The 25,171-nt window shown below is 38.4% G+C and overlaps 1 protein-coding gene across 1 annotated transcript in view; it reads right to left on the bottom strand.

The window, feature by feature from the left end:
• Positions 1-25,171, bottom strand: part of KAT14 (lysine acetyltransferase 14) — a 110,472-nt gene that overhangs the window by 18,164 nt on the left and 67,137 nt on the right. Inside the window, exons 7-9 of the mRNA XM_015828833.1 lie at positions 21,358-21,491; positions 15,412-15,587; positions 1,056-1,246 (exon numbers count right to left, since the gene is read on the bottom strand). Coding sequence (XP_015684319.1) covers positions 1,056-1,246; positions 15,412-15,587; positions 21,358-21,491 — 501 coding nt within the window. The remainder of the gene's footprint in view (positions 1-1,055; positions 1,247-15,411; positions 15,588-21,357; positions 21,492-25,171) is intronic.

Genomic DNA, 25,171 nt, shown 5'->3' on the forward strand with positions numbered 1-25,171 from the left:
AAAAGAAAGAACACAAAAAACCCAACCAACTTGATAGCGATCACATAACACACTGACAAATGTCCTCTCAATTTCAATACATGACATCAATAACTGACTCCTACTGTGATCTGATTGGCTCATTGCCAAAACAAGATGATGAGCCTCCTGCCCACTGCCCCACCCACAGAGACCCTCTGGATCTCCCCTAACCCTGCCCCCACAGGCATCCCTCCTCAGGAGCAACATCGAGGTGGCCATGTCCACCCTGGCCAGGCCCACCCACACTGCCATGACTACTATAGGCACGCCCACTTGGTGGCCACGCCCACTTGGTGGCCACACCTGCCTGGCACTCGGCGATGCATAAGTGGGTTTCAGGTTGCAGTTTGGGCACTCGGTCTCTAAAAGGTTCGCCACCACTGTCCTAGATCAAGCCAAATTCAAAAATGCTAGAAAATTCCTGGAAGCCTGGCACTCTGACAAATTAGCTATCAACAGGTACATAAACAAAATCTACATACTATTCAAAAGAGACAATCAACAAGCCAAAGAAGAAAAAACACCAAAATACCTCCTTACCAGTAATCAACATCCAGATGAGCAGAGATAAACATCAAGAGTAACATTAGACTAACAATCAAGAAGGAAGGAACTGCCAAACAAGCTAACAATAAAGAGCTCAACCAAAGAACCACCAAGACCACTCCCACCAACACTGACCAGACAATCCATTAGAATATAAAATGAAGCAAATCCCACTCTCTACTAGCATTGATGATGATTTTACTTAGTTTGGGTAATGAAACATCTGCAAGAAAAAAACCAAGCTAAGAGCATCAAAGACCTCTCATTTCAACCCTGAGCTACAAATACAGTATTCTCCTCTAACAGTATTTTTCAAGGCCCAAAAGCAAAATAAAAAATAGGTAAATAACCTTCTTAATTTTGAAAAAGCTAAACAATGAATAAGTCACACAAGTGAAGATTTATTTACTTGAATAAATGAATACTTGAATTTGCAATTAAATTAATCAAGTCATGTTTCTCAGAATAATAGAATCATTTCAAAGTACCTGAATAAGATGATATATCATAAAAGTTGCAATCCCTGATCGTCTCCACTCCGGATGAACGAAAAGGAAAGAGATATACGCTTCATTATATTTGACATCTGGCACCATAAAACCAAAAGCAACTATAACTTTTTTGTAAAGAACGACAACACTGAAATCTGGATACTGCAGGCATTCTGACAGATCAATCCCTATAAATAATAAAAAAGGAAACCACAAGCAATGACATATTAATGATTGAAATAATTACATATAAAAATAATACAATATACAAAAATATATTTTCCAAGTGGTAACTATATTGCAGCAAAAATATTTTAAATATCAAAATCTAACATAAACTTATGGATGACAGTCCATTTTATTAGAAGCATAGTACAGGTAGACCTTGCTTATCGAAGGCCAAGTGCTATGAGTATTTGAAGTTGTGATGGTGCTGAAAAAATAACTTCACAACTAAGGTGTGCACTTACAACCTTTGCAGCATCTCTCTCAGTCACATATCCATCATTATAGTCAGTTACTACACATTATCCTATGCCTGAACTGTTCCCCCCCCCTCATTCTTGCAGAGTGGAGAGATTGCCTAAACAAACATCGCTTTAGACAATCTTTCCTGTGTCTGACCCTTTTTTTCTTCCTCCACTCATAGAACAAAATGGAGAGGAAGAGGCTGGGAGGTGTGAGCATATTAGGCAAACAGCTGGTACAGGCACATTCCTTTCAATGCATATCCCCTATTGTGTGCTGCTTACTTTCTTGTTATTCTCTTTTGCTTCCTCACAAAAAAAAAATGCAAATACAAACATTAATTCTCTTCTTGCTAATTATCTGAGGGCCACAATGAGCATTCCAAAGGGTAGGGAAGTAGAGAGAAAGGAAAGCTGAAATAAAATTGTAAACACAGTTGTGGTCATGTAGTTTTTCAGTCCCAACTACGGTTGGTAAATAAGGACTACCTGCATCTAATCATATAGACTATGATCAATATAACTTATTAAGTATGCTAATCTTCAAGAAGCAGCAAGACAGTTTTTATTTTAAAAATAGTCTGAGTTATTGAGAGTTAATAAAAAGGCATTACCCGTATAAATTTATGAATATCTCCCTATTTAAACAAAATAGTTTTTCAATAAGTACAAAATACTGCTTTAGTTTTGCCACAAGTTCATGATTTTATTTTTTTGTACATTATCATACTCAATCAATTTTCTCTAGCATCATGCAAGCAGCATATTGACTTCTTTTAAATGGCTTTTTTTTTCTGGCCGACATACTAAAGGATGGACTACAGGAATATTCTCTTCAAAATTGTTTACAATATTCTCTGGAAGACTCTGGAGCCAAAGGCTCCATTTTATGGTGTCTGTTCTGAAGTGACAGACAAGCCCGGGAAGGTCTAATCCATGTAGCCAAGTGTCAATTAGTGAGACTTCTATTCCTAGGATTCCCATGTGTGGCTGCCCCTGACCAAAGAGGTGGCAATAAATGCCAATGTGATGGACTTTCCTCCCACAGTGATTCATAATAAAATGTGAGACCTGCTTGCCTTGGTCTCTTGGTTTGTATGCCACAAATAGGCCATTTCTCTAGAGCAAATACATCCTAGATGCCCTGGTGTATATTGAGGTAGCATCAGACAAAAAAGTTAAATAGCACAAACTTTTGCAACCTATAGAACTGTGAATTCATTTGGAAGTAAATCATGAGGCTATTCATAGGGCAACCATATCTATATGGAACACATGTAGATGCTCCTAACTATTCTGCTCTCCTAGTTGACATAACTGCTATCAGGAAGTTTGTAGGATCAAGCTCAAACAATTCAACTATTAATGTCAAACGACCAGTGTTGGATACCAGGTTAGGAAATTAGTACACAGTTAATAGGAGCTGAAGGCGAGATGGTGGTCAGGCAGCAAAGGCTGTAAAAGAGCTCCTCCAAAAGCAAAAGCTTTCTTTTATTTTCTTTTATTTTTATTTTAACTTTTTAATCCGTTTTAACACTGCATTTTTAACCTACCCATTTTTAACCTATTTTAACCTATTTTTAACCTTTTTAAACCTATTTTAAAACCTGTTTTAACTCTTCTTTGACTTTTTATAATAGTCAAAGACTTTTTACAAAGGATATATACTGGAGAGGCTACCATTGTTTTACCTACAGGATTACCAAGAATGGGGAAAAGGAGAAAGAGACAGTGTGTTCACTCGGCAGCACAGTGTTCTTCCAAGCCACTAAAGCAGCAGAAAATGGAAGATTTCACTGCAATTAGACAGCCTGCTCCAGTAAGTAACTCATCTGTAAGTGACTCATTAGAATGGGATTTACAAACTGAACTTGAAAGCAAACAGCATATAGAACTTTTTGTTTCTCTCAATTCCCCTCCCTGGAATTCCTCACCCGCGTTTCCTGCACAGGATGGGATAGTAACAAACACAGTAAGGGAGAATGAAACAGATCTCCTTTCCAGACAATGTTTGTTCACAGCTCAAACCATAAATTCAATCTACGAACTTTTATCAATTGTCACAAGTAAGGTTGACTGCTTGAAAGAGTCTTTTGCAAAGTTTATCAGCAGTCAAATAAACATTGCAGAAGGACCCAGGAGAACACATAATGATAGACATGGGATGGCTAATGGAGAAATGGAAACTAGAATAGGCCCCTTTCTCCCTTCCATAAACGAGAGTGGAAAGAATATTCACAAAGAAAACAACACTCAGTCAGATAGTTCTAGAGGTGATCATTATAACCTCAGTTTACAGACAAACCAGGTTACCTTGCAAATCTATGACAACAGATGGAATAGAGGACGTTGGAGTGATAGAAAAACTGTTAGGTAGTCTCTGAGCCAGCTGCTCCACTGCAAGTACATGCAGATTGATTTATTACACGCAGAGTAGCTGCCTGCAAGAAGGCAATATATGCGGATTTTGCTATCCTTCAAGCAGTCCATAATTCCCTCAATGCTTCTTAGAATGAAGCACTTCCTGAGCACTTTTTCAATATTTCCAATATGTGTTTTCCGCTCAGGGAACCTGCGCCTACTCCTGGTTCAGTCTCTCCATTGAGGGAACTATTGCTTTAAATCCAAGCGGCAACAGACCTCATACTGATAAGTTTGAAACACGGTCAGCTGAATCAACCTTAAGAAAACAGAGAAGTGATCCACAAACAGAGTTACCCACAGTCACTGATTCTGGTGAGGGCATGCCAGAAGAAATGTTATTAGACTTTAACAATATATTGCCAGATCCTGAGCAAGCTAATTATACAGAGACTGGATGATTTAAAAGAAGCATTGAAAATAACTACTCAAGCTAATACATCAAATAACAATTATCATAACGATCCTCCAACAAGTGCCCCTATGGAGAACTTGAACTGACTATATGAAGGCCAGTGCAAGAAAAACATCATGTCATGGAACGTAGCCGGGTGGTATAGTTTCAGAGGCCTTAACCACTCTGATCCTCTGAAAGGTAAGGATATTATATTGGTGCAAGATACTTGGACTACTGATGATCTCCTGCTTAATGGCTTTCATGCATATAAGCTGGAAGCAAGGCCAGGCAAAGGCCCAGGGAGAGTGAAAGGAGGGCTGGGTATATTTATTTCTACCAACTTGAGAACAGAGTCCACACTTATTACCCCTTTAAACCATTCAGCTATGGCAATTCTCCTCAAGTGGGATTCAGTCCTGCTTTTGATAATTAATGTTTATCTCCCTCCTTCACTAAGAAAAGTTGAAACCACTGCTGTATGGCTGGAGTTGGAACACTACGTTAATAAACAACTCATGGAACACCCAAATGCCAGGTCCTACTAGGGGGAGACTTTAATGCCAGATTGGGACCAGATGATTATACATTATTCCTAAAACATCATCAATACCCACCATCGGACATCCCTATACAAACCAACGCCCCCCTCATATGACTCTCTAAAGACATTAGAGCTAACTATGCTGGCCTCTATCTTGCCAAGTTGGCAAATAAATTTAACTTCTTCATATCAAATGGCTCATGGCCTGGTGACTATCCTGGCGAGTTTACATTCATAGCAGGGTCCAAAACATCTTAACTTCTATGGACTTAGTACATCATATAGAAGATTTTGAAGTCCTGCCTTACCTACAAAGTGATCATCTTCCTCTGTATATATACATGAAGCCCTTTATCAGGAGATACCCTCCAAGAACCATTTTATCCCTGCAATCTCTACAGCCGGCCTAACAAGATGCCGGGTCAAATGGACCCAACAACTTGATCAGAAAGTAAGGAGAGCCCTAACAGGATAATTTTCAAAAACACTGTGCAGCCTTTATATCAGCCAACCCAACTCAAGATTTATTAGAACTATATAAAAGTTTAGTTTATGAGCTACAACCATTATTAGCACATGACCAAAATTTCTCAGCTAAGAGGTCCTGTACTACCTGCAAACCATGGTTTGATAAGGATTGCGTAGAAGCCAAGAAAGCCCTTAACTTGGCATACAAGGAGTACAAAAGCGAGACTGGATATGGCAATAAAGCAATTCTTAATCTGTTACTTACACTTAAAAAACAATTCAAGCAATTGATTGCATTCAAGAAGAGACAAGACACAAGGTCTTCCTGGGAACAGCTCATCGTGGCAGCAAAGCAAAAGAACTCTTCTTTATTTTGGCGTCTAATAGCTTGCAACTCTGAAAGAATCCATACCCCATTAGACTGTCATATATCTCCTATAACCTGGGAACTCCATTTTCGGAGAATGTATGAAGACCCCTCTAGCGAGAGTACAAGGTCTATAATGAAGGATTTACCTGAGTGGCCTCCAGTTTTAGAGTCTGAAATCAAATCTCTCATTGGCCAACTCAGGATCGGGAAGGCTCCAGGAGCTGACTTCATTTCGGCTGAATTATTAAAGAATAATATGGAGTGGTGGATACCCATTCTGGCAGCACTATTCACCTATATTGACTCCATCGGCCATGTCCCAGAGGATTGGAGCTTGGCAATTGTGGTCCCAATTTATAAAAAGGGAAAGAGAGACGACCCTGCCAACTACAGACCAATAAGTCTGCTAAATATAATCAGCAAACTCTATGCCAAACATCTTCAAGATAAATTAAAGGAGTGGCTGGACCTTGAGAACTTGATTGCTGAAGAACAAGCTGGGATTAGAAAGGGAAGAGGCACCATAGATCAGTGCTTACTTCTTCATCATTTGATTGAAAAAATACGCATCAGATAGACGCTACCTTTATAGATTTTAAGGCAGCTTTTGACACGGTTACAAGGACTAAGTTTTGGGAGAAGCTGGAAGCTGCCTCAACTGATCACAGACTCCTCCATCTGTTACGTGCCTTACATACCAAAACATCCCTCAAGGTGAGGTATAATATGCAAGGGTCTCTCTTGAGGTCAGTTGAAACTCAAAAGGGGGTTAAACAGGGGTGCATTTTGGCCCCCTTGCTTTTCAATTTTTATATAAATGATATGGTAAAATGGTTAAATAATCCAAATTACCACCCCCCAAAAAAGAGCTGACCGAAGCATTGCTCTGCTGCTCTATGCAGATGACGCTGTGATTCTCTTCAGGACTCCAGTTGGCCTTAAAAGAGCCTTGAAAGCCCTTGTCCAGTATTGCAAATATAATAAACTGGACATAAATTATGAGAAAACAAAGGTTATAGCTTTTGCTAAAAGGCCAAAACAGTACACATGGTATTTAAGTAGCCACAAAATAGAGCAGGTAACCACCTTTAAGTACCTTGGGGTGGTCATCCATACCACCGGCTCACAAAAAGCCCATGGAGAATACACGGCTGCCTCTGGCCAACGATCAGCGAATGCCATTCTTAAATTTTTCCGCACAAAGGGAGGGCACTATGTTCCAGCTGCAATTAAGCTCTTTCTGGCCAAGTCGCTAGCACAGCTTCTCTACGGGACCTTGCTCGGACCCTCAGCTTCGTGTTTTACACCATTGGAAAGAGTTCAATCCAAATTTATCAGAACAATTCTCCAGATGCGTCGTTATGTTCCTAATGCACTTCTGCGCCTGGAGACAGGATTGGTAAAAGTCGAAGCAAGAATCTGTATAGCTTCCTTAAACATCTGGCTAAGCCTTAATTGCTTTCCAAAAGGCCTTGCTCCATTAATTCTACAAGATAAATGTTCCTCTTCGTGGATCAAGGCAGTCGAGTCCAACCTTGCCAAACTAGGCTTCTCATCAGCCTCATTTCTCAAATTGGACTACAACCAAGCAAAACAAACCTTGCGTCAAAGGGTAGAGGACATCGAGAGCCAAGCGGACTTAGATATAGCTCTGCTGTTTCTGGCTCCAGACTCTATTATATACGTGGTTACACCTGCCAGGTATCTTAGTCAGTTGGAGTCAGTAAACCACCAGAAAGCATTCTCGCTTGCACAATGCCATGCGTTTCCATCGGCCGTCTTGTACGGCAAGTACAAAAAGACACCACTGTCTGAAAGACTCTGCTCCTGTGGCTCAGGAGAGGTGGAGACCATTGGACATATACTCCTTCGATGTTCCTTCTACAGAGCCATTAGGAAAAACCATATCCTCCCCATAATTGATAGATATCCTGATCGTTCGGAAAGTATCTATTTCCAGTGGCTGCTTAAGGATGAGCAGACAGATATCATGGCGCAGTGGCCAGATTCTGTGCAGCAGCATTGGGGATTCGCCAGAAACATAATCATTTTAGAGCTTTTTAATAATCTTTTAAAATTGATTTTATTATGTATTTTATCCAGTTTTAGACTATACTCATTGTATTTTTAGTGTCAGGTCAGTATGATTCAGTTTCTAAAGATAGCTTGTTTTTGATATACTGCCTGTAAAGCAGACCTTGGTCACCCGTTGATTGCACCACTGATTGTGATGTATTGCTATGTCCTCTTGTGATGGCTCTGTCTAGTTTTGTTTTATTTGGATGTTTATGTGTGGCCTTTGGCTGTAATAAATTAAATTAACTACACAGTTAATAGTGACAGAAGTCAGACAAATATTTTTATACCATATTTTATTAATTTTTTATAATCACAAATCCTTAATATTTTATCAGCAACATATTGTCTGAGTTCCAATATTTAGCTTACTAATACATGTTAAACTTCTTTCTCTCTACCTCGTTTTTCTAGCCATTGATAAAATGTATCCCATGTTCTAAAGTATTCTGAATCTTCTTTCTTCTTCATTTTCAATGTAAGTCTGTCCATTTCTGCACAGTCCAAAATTTTCCTGATAATCTCTTCCTTCACTGGTAATTCTTCATTTTTCCAATGTTGAGCAATACAATTCTCGCTGCTGTTAATACATGTAACATTAAATATACACATTCTTTCTCATAATTTCCTGCAATTATACCTAACAGGAATAATTCTGGCTTAAAATCTACATGTTTTTTATCATTTTGTCTAACCACATATGTATTATTGACCAAAATGTTTTAGCCTTAGGGCATGTCCATCAAACATGATAATATGTGCCTAGTTATTGTCTACATTTCCAACAATTGCTAGACATATTTTTAAACATTTTTGCTAACCTCACAGGTGGTAAGTGCCATCTGTAAAACGTTTGATATAGGTTTTCTTTGTAAGCCACCGCCTTTGTTTGTTTTAGAATTTATTTCCCAAAGTCTTTGCCAGTTTTCCAGTTCTATGTTATGCCAAAGTTTTTTGCCCATGTTGTCATTGTTTCTTTAACTTGTTCTTCTTCCATCTTTAAACTTAGCATGTACTTATACAGTTTCTTAATCAATTTTTCATCTGATGCCAATAGTATCTGGTCAAATTTTGTCTGTTTTTTATAGAATCCAGATGTTTTAGCATCTTTTTCATATCTCATTTGAATTTGCAGGTGTGGCCATCATGACAGATCAATACCCTGTTCTTCTAGTAACTAGTTCTTGTCTAGATTTTAGTTTTCCTTCAATATTCAAAATGTCTTTATAAGTCACAATTTGCTCATAGTTAATTAGGTTTGGGTGAACAAATGCTTCCATTGTTGAAAACCAACCACATATTTTCATGTAAATTTTCACTTTTACCTTTTCCCATTGTAGAAGAAGTGTGTTTCTTATGTAGTGGTTTTGAATGTATCTATGTATTTTGTTCTCCCCATACCAGGGGTGGCTCAGGAATTCTGGGAGTCGAAGTCCACGAGTCATAAAAGAGCCAAGGTTGCCTACCCCTGCCCCATACCATAGGAATGCATGCCATCCAAGTTGTAGGTCATGTCCTTCTAGGTATAATAATCTTTTATGTCTAAAGGTTATCCATTCTTTTATTTATGTTAATGCTGATGCTTGATACTATAGGGCCCAATCTGGCAGCCAAAATCCTCCATTTTCTTTCGCTTCTTGTAGCATGTGTATTTAGTTCATCAAAAATTTTTTTCACAATTTTATAGGTATTGTTTGAAATAAGAAGAGTAATTTTGGTAAGATATTCATCTTCACTGTTGCTATTCTCCCTAACATTGAGAGTTGTAGGTTTTTCCATTTATCCAGGTCTAGTTTTATTTGTTTTAATAGTTTTACGTAGTTGTCTTCTTTTATTGTTGCACAGCTTGTTGTTAAGTATATCCCCAAGTATTTAACTTTCTTAACTATTTGAAGATCTGTTTTTTATGACAATTGATTTTTTGTTTATCTGTAAAGTTTTTGGTTATCACTTTGGTCTTTTCTCTATTTATTTTCAGATCTGCCACTTCTCCAAATTCTTCTATCTTTTTCAGAAGCTTGGGGCTTGTCACAAGGGGCTCTTCTACTATGAAAACCAAGTCATCTGTGAATGCTTGTAGTTTATATTTTTCATCTTTTATCTTCATTCCTTTAATTTCTGAGTCTTGCCTAATATTTCTATTTCTTCCAGTGTTAATATAAATAATAATGGGAATAGTGGACATCCTTGTCTTGTGCTTTTTTAATGTTAAAATTTTCTGTAAAATCTCCATTTGCAATTATTTAACTATTTGTCTATGATAGATTGTTTTAATTGTATTTATAAAGTTTTCTCCAAAATCCATTTCATTTAGTTGTTGAATCATGAATTGCCAGTTTACGTTATCAAAAGCCTTCTATGCATCTAGGAATATTAGTGCCATCTGCTTCCCTGGGTGCATTTCATAGGTGTCTAAAATCATTCTTAAATTGTTTTTTATTTGTCTCTTAGGTAAAAATCTGTTTTGGTCTCTGGGTATACATTCAATCAAAAATCTCTTTAATCTTTCTGCTATTATTGAAGCAAAAATTTTATATCCAGATTTAATAGAGATGTTGGTCTATAATTTTTTATGTGTCAAGTCTGAGTCTTCTTTGGGTATTAAAGTAATATTGGCTTCTGTCCAAGTATTTCGTATTTTAGCCTCTAAAAGTACCTTGTTACATAGTTCTTTCACTAATGGGCTTAATGTATCTTGTAGGTATTTATAAAATTCTGCAGGCAGCCCATCTGGACCCGGAGTCTTATCATTTTTTTACCTTTTTATGGCCTCCGTTTCCTCCATCATTGATATTTTTTCATTTAGCATATTTTGGATATTCTCTGAGAATTTTGGTAAGTCAGCTTTTTTTATGTATTGCTTTATTTTTTCTTGCAAAATTTCTTCTATGTGTAAAGTGCCTCGTAAAAGTCTGATTATTTTTTTGATTATGTTGTTTTGGAATTGTAAATCGCCTTTTGAATCTTGCAGTTTGTTTATCAATTTTTTTTCTCTTTCTTTTTTCAATTTGTATGCTAACCACCTACCCGTTTTATTAGCATTTTCAAAAATGTTTTGTTTTGCCCTTTTAATTTGTTGGGCCATTTTTTCAGCCTCTGCTAGGTTTAATTTGTGTTTTATTATTTCCATTTACTTTTTAAAAGTTTTTTTTTTTGTGGATCTCTTTGTAGTTCCAATTCCAATTTTATAAATTCCTCCTTTAACTTCATTTGTTGTTGCATTTTTTCTTTATTCTTTTTCACCATGTAAGTTATAGCCAACCTCTAAAGCATGCTTTCGCTGTATCCCACACATTTTGATGCGACGTCTCTTCTTTTTTGTTTATTTTAAAGAAAAATTCCATTTCCTTTGTTGCTATTTGTATAAATTCTTTCTCTTTCAGTAAAGATTGATTCAGAGACCATCTTAGTTTTTTCTTAGTTCCTCTCCAAGTCATCTTTATCGGCTTATGGTCTGCCCATATATTGGTTTCTATCTCAATCTCTTGTATAATCGTGCTTAATTCAGGGGATATCCATATCATATCATAGACCATGATTTGTGCCTGTTTGAGTAAAATGTATATTGTGGTTTTTTGGGGTTCTTTTCTCTCCATATATCCTGTATACAGATTTCTTCTGCCATTTTAAAGAAAATCTTAGGTTGTGTATTCCTTTCTTTTTCCCCCCGTTTTGCTATTTCTGTAGTCCAGCTTTCCATCTACTATTGCATTAAAGTCTCCCATTAAACAAATGTTTTGATATTCCAATTCCACTATTTTTTGTGTAATTTTTGATAAAATTCTTGTTTGTTATTAGGTGCATATATAGCTACCATCAGTATCTGTTTTTGATTTATCATTATTTCCAACATTAATATTCTTCCCTCTTCATCTGCATGGATTTGTTTAGGGTTCATTGTCTCTTTTATATATAAAGCTATCTTTTGTTGTGCTAGTGTGAAGTGAAGTTTCCCGATTTTCAATTGTTCCAACAGTTTGTAGTGTTGTCTTTTAATATGTGTTTCTTGGAGACAAACTATATCCATTTTTAATTTTCATAGTCCTATAAAAAATGTTTTCGTTTTTGCAGGGGAATTCAATCTATTTATATTCATTGAAAGAATCCCATTTTCCTTCTCCATCTTCTTCAGTTATATTTAGGTTTTATTCTCCTAGTTGTTCTTACCTGTCTTTGTTCTCTTGCTTTTATCCCTTCTTCTATGTTTGTGTTTTCTGTTTCTTCTTCTTCCCTTGGTTTGGCTGCTCCTTCTATTGCTATCTCTTCCTGTTTTTTTGCTTCTCTCTCTGCATGAAATTCCGGACTTTCCCCTTCCAAAAAAGTTTTGTATCTCTCATAAAATTCCATTGCCTTGAGTGCAGTGTCCAATCTGTATCTTTTCATGTCTCAATTAATTAAAATCCCTTCCGGAATCAGCCATCTGAAGTTCACTCCTTTTTCAATTAATTTTCTGGTCAGGAATTGGTATTCTCTTCTTGAATCTCTTATCCTCCTGGAATCTGCTTCAGCACTACAATTCCCTTTTCTTTATAACGCAGGGGATCATTTCTCGCTCTTCTCAATATCTCATCTCTTGTAGATCTTTTTACGAATCTAACATGTATTTCTCTAGGGACTTTATTTCTCCTTGCATAGCTTGAATTGACTCGAAATATCTTCTTCCATTTCCTGTTTTACGATTTCCAGTGCTTCAGCCAATAGCTCTGTCATCAAATCTGCAAGATCCTCATCTTTGTCCACCATTACATTATGAAATCTTAAAAAATAAGATGCCTTTTCCATTTCCAAAACTGCCATTGAATCTTCCATTTTTTATTTGCCTGCATCAGCTTCTGATTTGCATCTTTTATTTCTTCCATCTTCTGATCAGTCTCTACTGACTTGTCTTCTATTTTCTGAATTTTCTTTGTAACCATCTGTTGGAAGCTTTCTAGTTGAGAGTTTGTTATGAATTTCTTGATTCATTTTATGAAAGTTATCTTTTGTCTCCTCATGTTTTTTCTCGTATTTTCTTTGTGGGAGGAGATTGCCTCTTGGATTGCTTGTATCTCCTTCTGAAAGTTGGATTTTTCTTGTTGAAGCATTGATTTGATTGATCTCTGATATAGAAAGCTTGCAGAGGTGGAGGATGGGGCTGAGGGTGTTTTCTTGCCAGTTTTAGCTAAATTCGGAACACTCATTTTTAATTTCACCCCCAAACTTTTTATCAACTCTAATACTTTTCCCAGATGTCCGCCTTATACCAAACCATTAATCTTGTATTCAATACCACAATATATCATTTAAATTTGTCTTAAATAACTCTTATAGTTCTTGTCTATAATCTCTATAATCCAATAAATTCCCTAAAAAAGAAGGGAGAACAAAGAAGAAAAAGAAAAAATTTGTAATCCAATTCTGTTTGTGAGGTTCACTTCCAGAGCAGTTGTCTAAAATCCAAGATTATTGCTCAGTCAAAATTTGTAATCCACAAGGTCCTACTATTCAAAATTAATAGTCCATAGGACCTTCTCCAAAGAAAATCACCAACAGTTAAGCTTCCACTGTCCTTAAGTAGTTCTAAGACTAAAACTTTATAATCCAATAGGCTCCTCAGAAAAAGAGAGGAGGGAAGGGGGGGGGGAGGAAAAAAAAGAAAAAATGAGGAGAGGGAAAAGTTTATAATCCACTTCTATCTTCTGACTCCAGCTCTGACCAATTGTCCCAAAATCCAAATTTGCCAATCTGCCAAAATTATAATCCAAAATGTCTTGCTGTAGATAGTTCCTTGCCATTGAGTCTGTCTCTAAATAATTTATAAATTACAGGTCAAACAATATTTGTAATCCGAGGAAGGAAGATGGCTTCAAAATAGTTTGTAATAATTATTTTGCAGTCACAGACCAAAATGCAAGTGCAACAAAAGAAAACACAAGAAAAATATATCACAAACAATTAAACACCAGAAGCCTTGGCTAAAGGGAATTACAACGTTCTCCTCTGGTAGTTACAGCTCTTAAAAGAAATTTAGAAACCTGAGAAGTAATATAGGAGGACCCATCCCCTAGACAATATAAAACCAAATTACTAACATTAGAATCAGAGGGATCAATTCCAAGGAGAGACAATAATTTAATTCTGCCTGTGTTATACATAGGGCAGAAAATAGTTTGTAGTTTTAGTTGTAATCCATCCTGCAGAAAAGACAGCCCAAAAAGTTTTTCTCTTTTCCCAGCTGCAATCTACAAGGTTATAAAGTTCAGAAACATCAAAGGGTTTAGTCTGTTATCTATATTTGGGCTTCAGGCCAAGTTCCCTCACTCCAGACAAAATATAGAGCTGGGTGTAGTTCTTTTTTTCACCACAAGATGTCATTAGGTATCCGTTTTGTAATTTTCCAACCCAAAAAGTTTTTTTTTCCTTTAAGTTTTGCTCCTATACTCTCCAAAAGAACTATGACTCCCCAAACTTTTTTCTTTCTATTGTGTCCAAATTAATTTTATAGTCTCTCTATTGTCCCCCAAGAAAGCTTAATCCGTCGCTTTTATTCTGGGAGACGGGGTGAAAAAAGGAGACCCTTTTTATGTGGAGATGGTTAGATAAGAGATTAATCATCTAGTAACACGGAAGGTAGCATGGCTACTTTTTATTCAATTATGCCTATAGGAATGCCAATAATTTTGATACATTTTTCAATTCTGTGTTGGAATGTGCAGCTGAAGAAATGGGGCAGGGAATCTCCAGCAATAGCACTGTAACTTCCCAAAGAGAAAGCAACGCATTCCAGGCCCCAAATAAGATACTGTAAATCCTAAACTGGATGGGGGGGGGAGAAAAAGGTTCAGGGTAGCCATACCCTAGTATCTCTCAGGGTCAATCTATTAGGTTAGAAGATTATAGCTTTAGTCTGATGAGATTCTGTCTATTAGGCCAGGGATCCTCAACCCCCAGGCTGTGAACTGTTTGCAATGGGGCCGCAGAAGTGATGCCCATTGCTTGCACTAATGGTGCTGTGAGTGCACGTGCGCTTGCCAGCTGCTTGTGTGGAAACCACCACCACCGCCGCCAGTCCGCAAAGCCGGAAAGGTTGGGGAACTCTGTATTAGGCAAATAAAGAACTGAACTTGACTGGATTTCACTGACATTTTTGGACTTAGTGTGATAAATTAGCACTGCATGTAACCCTTAGCATCTGTTAAAGCACACAAAGTTGTTCCCGTGAAATTCAATGGCAACTCTCTCCCCAACATTTTGGAAGTATGATTTTTACAGTGTGAAAATAGATGCAATAAGCCGTGAGAATACAAAATGTATCTGTTCTTGTCTTTTAAATCTCTCCCCTAATAGGACAAAATCAAACTACCAATATTCAGTGGCATATAGCCTAGAATTTAGCAATGAGATTTTCAGATTTTTTTAAAAAAAGAGAAATAAAAAAGGAATGGAAGCACAAGATTGTTATAAGGCAAAAATTCCAATTTCTATTCTTAATCCATCCCCTACATCTGCTAAAACCTTTTAATTTGCTAGCTCAGTAGTGGAAGACCTCAGCCCACCACCAGGTGATTCAGTCAATCAGGCGCAAACATTTAGATCAGGAAAGATTGGCCAGCCCTGATCTAGTAAAATCCTACCTGGCCAGAAGAACTCGTGGCACAATGAATTAATGGTCGGGATGTGATTGGGGCGCACATAGCAATAATCAATTGGGGCTTCTGGTTCAGCAGTCCAGCTTGGATCGTTCTTATGATAATGAGCTCGTATTTCCATCAGCAACTGAAGTTTTGGGGGCCTATTCTCATAATCACGTCTAGAGAAAACAATTGAAAAAACTGAGTTAAATATAACATTCAAAGTAGATCAAACCTGATTTCACAGAAATATGTTTCAAAAGGGATATTGGAGGTCTTTTGGACCAATCCCCTTCTCAGGACAGGAATATTTATCCTACTCTAGACAAATGGCTGTCCAAACCTTGTTTGAAAATTTTCAGCAATGGAACCCTCATGATCCAGGCTGTTTCACTGCTTAACAGTTTTCACAGTAAGGAGATTCTGTGTTATTTCAACTTTGAACTTCCCTCTGTAAAGTGTCCACCACTGGTTTCCATACTAACTTCAGGAGTTATAAAAAATAAATCCACACAGTTTTTTCTGTGATAACTACTAGAAGAGAGCTTTCATGTTCCTCTTTAACTTCCTCTTCTGTAGGTATATTGGTAGGAATAAACTCTAAAATTAAATTAATGAAATATTGCTAATGTAACTTTTGATTATTTAATATGTATACATACATGCATATACACAAACGCACAAACACACAATGAAACTTATGCCCATCGCCAACTCATTTCAACTAAGAAATGTATGAATAGGAAAAATCCAAAAGTAAACACAAATACTTTACCCTAAGCAGGCTCACAATAGTACTTTCCAACCATCTCCATTGAGAAGTGCTGAGAACATTGTTGGTTTTTTTTTGCTATGAAAAATGTGAATATTTTGATCTGAACCACTATCCTGAATTCTCAAAAATCAGAATTTCAAGGACAATAGCTTTCTGGGAGTTCTAGTGCTCACTTTATTTCAACATTATCCACATTAATGTTATTTCAACACTAACCCCATGAGAGAGCAAAAAATTAATGTGTGTCGATGATAGATGACTCGCTATTCACAGGAACAGTCATCAATTTGTAGACTAGATAAATGCCTTTCTGAAGTCCAAGTAATACTATGTCCTCAGCATTTCACTGATCTACTAACTTAGTCATTTTGTTAAAGAATGCAATACAGTTTATCTGGCATGATCTGCTTTTGACAAACCCTATTTTGGCTTCTTTGACTTTTACGCGTTTACAGATCTGTTGCTTATTTTTTCCAGGAACTTCCCAGGTATTGATGTCATGCTGACCGATCTGGAGTTTCCAGGATCTGGGGTTTTTTTCTTCCTTTTTTGAAAATGGGACCCACATCAGCTCTTTTTCAGTCCTCTGGTATTTCCCTGGTGCTCCAGGATCTTTGAAAAACATAGTTCAATGGTTCTGAAATCACATCTACTAGTACCTTCAGATTTCTGGGATTTAATCCATCTGATCCTGGTGATTTGAACTCAGCTAGGATAGACAGGTGTTCTCTTAGCATTTTCTTGCCTATTTTGATTTGTGTTACTATTCTGTCCTTTATGGTACTGGTTTTGATAGGTTGGACTATTTTTTTCCTTTGTGTAGCTGCAAAGAATGAAGTTAACAATTCTGCTTTCTCCCTTCTGCCTGTCACCCCCTTGCCATCTTCTCCATTAGTGGAACAACTGTTTCCTTGACTTTTTTTTGTCTTTTACATGTTGAAATAAACTTTTAAAATTATTTTTGGCATTTATTCCAACTTTTAGTTCATTCTGAGCCTTAGCTTTCCTGACTTTGTCCTTGCAGATTTGAGTTATTTGCTCGTATTCTGTTTTAGTTATATGTCTCGCTTTCCATTTTTTATACTTGTCCTTTTTTCTCTCCCAGTTTGTCAGAGATTTCTTTATTATGTAAACCTGCTGGGTTCATCTGTGGTCTCTTGTTTTTATTTCTCTGTGGTATTGTGTTAAATTGAACTTTTATAATTTTTCCGATTTTCCCAGCATCTTGAGTTTTTTTCCTTTTTAGGATTTCTATCTGTGAAATCCTTCCTAAACTCTCTAAGAGACCTACTTCAATAATCTAAAAGTCTAAGACAGTAGTTTGACTTTGATTACATTATGCTGAATTCCAGTATGACATAGTCACTCTCCCCCAAAGTTCCTGGAACTTCAACCCCCTCTATCATTTCATCTCTGTTAGTAACAATTAAGTCCAACATGGCTGACCCTCTAGTTCCCTCCTCTATCTTTTGCGTGACAAAGTTGTCAGCTAGGGTTATCAGAAACTTGTTTTCCTTGACTTTTTTTTTTTTACATTTGAAAGAAAAATTATTGTTTTTGACAATTGTTGCAAGTCTTTGTTCATTGTGAGACTTAGCTTTCCTGACTTCATCTTTGCAGATTCCAGCTATATGCTAATACAGGTAGTCCTCGACTTACAACAGTTCAGTTAGTGACCATTCAAAGTTACAACAGCATTGAAAAAAGTGACTTATGAACATTTTTCACTTTTGACTGTTGCAGCATCCCCATGATCATGTGATTTACATTGGGATGCTTGACAACTGACTCACATTTATGATGGTTGCAGTGTCCCTGGGTCATGCGATCCCCTTTTGCGACCTTCTGATGAGCAAAATCAATGGGGAAACCAAATTCACTTAACAATCGCGTGACTAATTTAACAACTGCAGTGATTCACTTGACAAATGTGGCAAGAAAGGTTGTAAAATGGGGCAAAACTCAATAATTTTCTCACTTAGCAACATACATTTTGGGCTCAATTGTGGTCATAAGTTGAGGACTACCTATATTCTGCTTTAGTTATGTGTCCCTCTTTCTACTTTTTATACTTGTCGTTTTTATTTTACAATTTGAGTGTTCTTTGTGCAACCATGCTGTTATTTTCTGGGATTTTTTGTTTTTCTTTCTCTACGATATTGAGCCAGACTGGGCTTTTATAATCTCATTTTTCAGTTTTCCAAGCTTTTTGATTTGTTTTCTCCTTAAAGATTTTCATCCAGGAAAACCTTCCAAAGCTCTAAGTTGTTGAAATCAGTTCTCTTATAATCTAAAACATTATTTTAACTTTGTTCTATTGCTTGTTGTCTGCATAATGTTGAATTCCAAAGTTACATGGTCACTGTCCTCCAAAGTTCCCTAACTTTAACCCCCTCTTTCATCTCTGTTAGTGAGAATTAAGTCCAGTATCGCTGACCCTCTATTTTTTAATAAGATAATTTTAATAGGATTTCTCTAGAGAGATGTGTTGTTTCCCAAATGCAAAGATTAAAGATGTAACAAAGAGACTTACTAAAATAATGAAGCCCACAGATTATCATCACTTTCTCCTCTTTCATGTTGATACGAATAATACAACTAAGAGCCTGAAAACAATTCCAAGGGACTATGAGCCACTAGGTAGAAAAACAAAGCATCTGGAAGCACAATCAGTGGTCTCATGTGTATTTCCAACAAAAGGTCAACATCTAGTGAGGGAACAGAGGATTCTAGAAGTAAACCACTGGCTCAAGGGATGGTGCCACCAAGAGAATTTTGGATTTTTTGACATTGCCTAGAAGAAGTATTTCTAGCAAGAGATGGGCTACACCTCAGAAGGACCAGGAAGAATGTGTTTGGAAAACAACTGGCCAGGCTCACCCAAAGAGCTTTAAACTAGGATTGAAAGGTGAGGGAGACCAATCTTTAAGACCAAATCCCAAGCATAATCCACAAGACAATGAATCAGACAATGAGAAAGGGAGTGAAAAGTAGGAAGGGAACCTAGGTATAAAAAGGAAAGGTAGGAAGCAAATACAAGGTCAATCATAATGAGCTTAGATTCTATACACTAATGCTCAGAGTTTGGTAACAAACAGAGAGAACTTAAAATCCTAGTACATGAAGGCAGGTATGATATTGTTGCTATTACTGAAAATTGTTGGGATGAGCCCCACAACTGGAACACACTGCTAGAAGGATATAAATAGTTCAAAAGAAACATGCCCCCCAAAAGAAGTGTTGTGTTGTATGTAAGGAATCACTATACCTCTACAGAATTACAGAACACCATGGATGAAAGTTTTCTTAAATGCATTTGAGTGAATATGAGAGGGGAAAAAAATGAATTACTAAAGGTATGTACTACAGGTCACTTAACCAAGCAGAGAAAATAGATGAACTTTTTGCTAATCAGTTAGCAATAACAATATCTGGGGAAAGCCTAGAAAAGATACTCAAGCAGGTTTGTGAGCACCTAAAAATGAACAAAGCAATCTCTGGAAGCCAGCATGAGTTTGTTAAAAATAGATCATGCCAGACAAACCTTATTCCCTTCTTTGATAAACTGGCTAAATTAGTGGATCAAGGAAATGCTGTGGATATAGTATACTTGGACATCAGTAGTACATTTGACAAAGTAGACCACAGCCTATTTCTTGGTGTGTTAGAACAATATGTGATAGAGAATACCACTACTAGATGGATTTGCAATTGGCTGATCAACTGCACTTAGTGTGTAGACCTTAATGGAATTACATTTACATGGAGGGAAGCATACAATAAGCTCCCTCAAGATTTTGTCTTGGACCAATGCTGTTCAACATCTTCATAAATGATATAGATGATGGAACAAAGGAGAACTCATCAAATTTGCAGACTACAACAAACTAGGGGGAATAACAACTTGGAAGATATGAATTATCAGAAGGATCTTAACAGACTTGAGCATTGGGCCCTATCTAACAAAATGAAATACAGTTTAATTGTGAGTAAAGTAAGATCCTGCACTTAGGCAGGAAAAACTAAATGCACAGGTATAGAATAGGCAGTACCTAGCTCAACAGAGTAGTAACCATGAAAGGAATCTTTGTGTCCTAGTGGACCATCACTTAAAATGAGCTAGTGGTGTGCTGAAGTTGCAAAAAAAAAAGTCAGTGCAGTCCTAGGCTGCATCAACAGAGGGATAACATCAAGATAACAAGAAGTGCCACTAGTGCCACTCTATACTACACTAGTGAAGCCACACTTGGAATATTGCATCTAGTTCTGCTCACCACTATACAAAAAAGACGTTGAGACCCTAGAAGAAAAACAGACGATAAGGGATATAGAGACTAAAACATATGATGAATTCTTAAGGGAACTAGATATGTCTAGCCAAACAAGAGAATGACATGATAGGGATGACATGATAGCTATATTCTGGTACTTGAGGGGTTTCACAGGGAAAAGGAGTTGACTTATTCTCCAAAGCACCTGAAAGCAGGTCAAGAAGCGATGGGTGGAAGCTTGTTAAAGAGAGATCCAAACTGGAACAAAGGAAAAATTTCTTGACAGTAAGAATAATTAATCAATGGAATAGCTTGCCTCCTGGAGTTGTGAGAGCAACAACATTGCTGCAGGTCTTCAAGAAAAGATTGGACAGCCATTTATCTGGGATGCAGGTGGTTTCCTGCCTTGGGCTAGAAGATCTCCAAGAAACTTTCCAGCCCTATGATTCTATGACTTTGAAGTCACAAGGTGTGTTTGTCAAATCCAAGTATTTCATCTCCCATAAACTCACCAGCTCTTCCTTCAGCAAGTAAGGTATATGTGGCTGTTCCATTTTTCCACATAATATTAAATTATCTTAAAGTGTTTAGCATATGTTGCTATTTGATGGGTTTGGGGTAAAAGGTGAGTGCTTGATTAGCACCATAATCTTAGCATAAGAAGGAAACTCCACTTTCCCTTTTCTTGTCCATATGCAGGAGCAAACTCTACCCCCCTGACCTGAAAGCCACCTTTTACTTCTTCCTTATCCTTTATATTCTTTAGGGAGAAGCAATGAGGAAAAGCAACAGGAATGCTATAGCTGACCAGTGTTATTTCCTTAATTATCAATATTTACCAAGATCAAAGAATATAAAGGAGCCCAGAAGGAAAAAATGTCTTCCCACATAGTGCATCTATACCTGATATAAGGTTTCAAAACACGAGAAGTATAGGGACTGATAATGCTAGGATCAGTCGTATCTTCAGAGCCTACAAGTCGGCACCAAAATGTTGTCGTTCTATGTTGGAACTCTTTCACAGCAGAAACCTTAGTCTGTAAACAAAATTAAAAAATAATTGAGTTAAAGAAATAGTCAGGAAATAAAATTAGTGATATGGCTAATACAATGATTAATCAGATATGGCAGATATATGTGATGACATCTAATATTAAGCAGAACAAAGAGAATTTTAATATACAGAGATGACATAGGTATACAAAATAGCAAGAAGTTGCATGCATCTACAGAAACCAACTATTCAATAAGTGGTCTTATGCATATAAAGTCAATCTTACTTGATGCCCAATATTGGGGAAAATAAAAAGATGAGTAAAAAATTCTTAATTGGTGACACTGTAGGGACAATAAAACTATCAGCAGCAAATTACAAATAAATTTACTGTTTTTATTTTTATATATTTATTGCACAAAAGTTATTCTCAGGATATGTTTATCTTTGACTGGGAAACAGAAACATCTCTACAAGTGACTGGAAGAAAATTTATAATACCTGGAAATAGAATGGTAGTCTATAAAATATTACAAATTTGGAACATCTACACATTCTTCCTTTATCAGGAAAATTGGCAGTCACCTTCCCATTTACATCAACATTTGAAAAGAGAATCATGAAATCCTGCCATCCTAAGAAACTTAGAAATAGAGAGGGTCCTAAAATAAACATAAACAGTTGTCAAAATTCCCATGACTTAACACCCATTTTTCTTTTTTGCTTAGATTATACTGTGAGAATCTAGCTTTCTTGGTTGTGAACAGCTACTAGAAACCAAGTTGCCTTCATCTGCTTTGATTTGTAGCTTTGAGGAATTATGGAAACTGCAGTTCAAATAATCTAGAGGGTGCCAGTGTGCCCACCCCTAACCCAAGTTCTTCCTGAGAAGAAATTTTTTTTTCTCTGGTTTTGTTTTTGTTTTCCAAAAGTAGAGGACCATCTTTCTCTTCTGCTCTGCCATGGCACAGAAGGGGCGTTGGTCTTACCTGAACACCTTTTCTCAGCATGATGATGGATAATCCACATGATTGGGTTTCCTGAAGTCCCTTGTACCCAATAAGACTAAGTCTGAGATAGCCACGCCTCTTGTCTGGTCGCACATGCCCAGTTCCGACACAGGCGAAGCAACAGACAAAGTCAGGCATGTTGGTCTCCAGACTCCTGTCACCATGCCCATGAACCCATGAAAAGAAAAAGGGGCGGGGGTGGATTATCCATCATCATACTGAGAAAAGGTGTTCAGGTAAGACCAACGCCCCTTCTCCAGCATGAGGGATGGATAATCCACATGATTGGGACATACCAAAGCTTGCCTGTCCCTAGGGAGGGTTAACAGATGGGGCATGTGATGCAGGAGATGATACTACCCTCTGTAATACTCGACGGCCAAAGGCAGCATCAGCAGAAGCAAAACTATCAATCTTATAATGACGGATAAATGGCGAAGGGGCCGACCAGGTCGCCGCCCGACAGATGTCACTGATAGGCGCCTGAGTAGCCCAGGCAGCAGAAGTGGCCGCGCTACGAGTAGAGTGAGCTGTGATACGTGACGGCACGGCCAATGATTGTGATAGATATGCTCTAGCAATACAAGCCTTTATCCATCTGGCGATGGTGGTAGAAAAGATCTTGAGACCCATTGAGGTCGGAGCGAATGACAAGAAGAGGGCCTCAGACCTACGGAAAGAAGATGTCCTCTTAATATAAATGCGAAGTGCTCTGAGAACATCCAAAGTGTGCCATTTGTGGTCCAAGTCACTAGATGGACGAGGACAAAAACTTGGTAACACCACTTCCTGTGACCGGTGAAACAAGGAATTCACCTTAGGAACAAATGTGGGATCCAAACGTAAAATTACACAATCAGGGCAAAATAAGCAAAGATCCTCCCTCACCGAAAGAGCGGCCAATTCGAAAATGCGCCTGGCAGAGGTCACTGCCACCAGAAAGGCCACTTTCATGGATAAGAGATTGAGATCACATGAGCGAAGAGGTTCAAAAGTTGACCAGATAAGGGCCTGTAAAACCTTTGACAAATCCCAGGAAGGATACCAATGAACCGTTGGGGGCTTGATATTAACTGCTCCCTTAAGGAAAGAACGGATCATCGGATGGTGCGCAAGGGAGGAAGCGTCGTTGCAGGAAAGAACCGTAGCCAAGGCCGCCACCTGTCTCCTGAGAGTACTGGGAGACAGCCCTTTATCCATTCCATCAAGCAAAAACTGTAGAACCTGAGGAACAGTGAGAGAAGACAACTGAACATGATGACTAGACATCCAAGATGTAACCTCCTCCAAGTAGAGTCGTAAACTCTATTCGTTGAGGGTCGCCTAGAAGCCTGGATGATATCAATGACCCTCGGAGGATAATCCTCCTCAGTCAAACGTCTCCGCTCAAACGCCATACGGTTAATTGTAACCATTGAGGATCGGGATGGCGAAGCGCCCCGAGTGAGTACTATCCGGTCTGGGGGTATCTGCCACGGAGTGGCTACTGATAGGCTCATAAGGTCGGCGAACCAAGGGCGCCTCGGCCAATGGGGGGCTATGAGAACCACCTTCGCCCTCTCTCGCAAAATCTTGCGGATGACAGCCAGAAGTATGGGAAGCGGAGGGAAAGACCCCGGGGCCACGGAATGCGCAGGGCGTCCACTCCCTCCACCCTTGGAGACTGAAAACGGGAGAAAAACCTTGGAAATTGGGAGTTGTTCGCCGAGGCGAACAAGTCTAGGATTGGGTGTCCTACCCTGTGAGATATGTCTGAGAACAGGTCTGGATCCAGTCGCCACTCTGAATGATCCACAGTCACTCTGCTGAGAGTGTCTGCCTGCTGGTTGACCTCCCCCGAGATGGGATCCGCCTTTATCGATGACAGGTTGGCCTCTGCCCAAGAGCAGAGCAGTCTGGCCTCTGCCATCAGAGAGCTCAATCTGGTGCCCCCCTGACGGTTCACATGTGCTTTGGCCGCAATGTTGTCCGTGAGGACAAGAACGTGCTGGCCTCTCACCTCGTGTCTGAAGTGACACAACACCAGATGAATTGCCCTCAGTTCCAGCCAATTTATATTGTGTGATAGATCCTCTTTGGACCATCTCCCCTGGGCAATTTGAGACTGGAGGTGAGCCCCCCAGCCGAAAAGGCTGGCATCCGTGGTAAGCACTATCCTTGACTGTTCCCTGAATCCCTTCAGCGCAAGTCTGAGGGTGGGATAGCCAGGTAGCAAAGGCTGGACAGAACCAAAAGCGGCCCCCCTGCCAAGGAGTGTCAGCCTATATCCCTTCAGCACAAGGCTGAGGGTGGGATGTCCAGGCTGGATGAAGGCTGGACAGAATCAAAAGCGGCCCCTCTGCCAAGGAGTGTCAGCCTATATCCCTTCAGCACAAGGCTGAGGATGGGATGTCCAGGCTGATGAAGGCTGGAAGATTAACCTGGTGACCTATGAATAGGTGAGGCCTGAGACCCTTCAGAACAAGTCTGAGGGTGGGTCAGAAACAGGCTAGGAGTTGAGGTTCAAAAGAAATGTTCAGAACTGGTAAGACCAGTATATAGCCCCGTGGAGAAAACACTGTGGCACAGTATGTTATGATTAGGAGCTAGTGAAGAATAGGCAAGGGGAGACCAACTCCCAATGAAAATAAGTGAATACTCTATACCTGCCAGGGGCAATGTGAAAGATAAGTGTTTGGGAACAACGTGGTATTGAAATCCCTATTTCTGCTTT

The sequence above is a fragment of the Protobothrops mucrosquamatus genome, unplaced genomic scaffold (genome assembly GCF_001527695.2).
Source record: "Protobothrops mucrosquamatus isolate PMUCROS unplaced genomic scaffold, P.Mucros_1.0 scaffold_226, whole genome shotgun sequence".
NCBI classification, from domain to species: Eukaryota; Metazoa; Chordata; class Lepidosauria; order Squamata; family Viperidae; genus Protobothrops; species Protobothrops mucrosquamatus.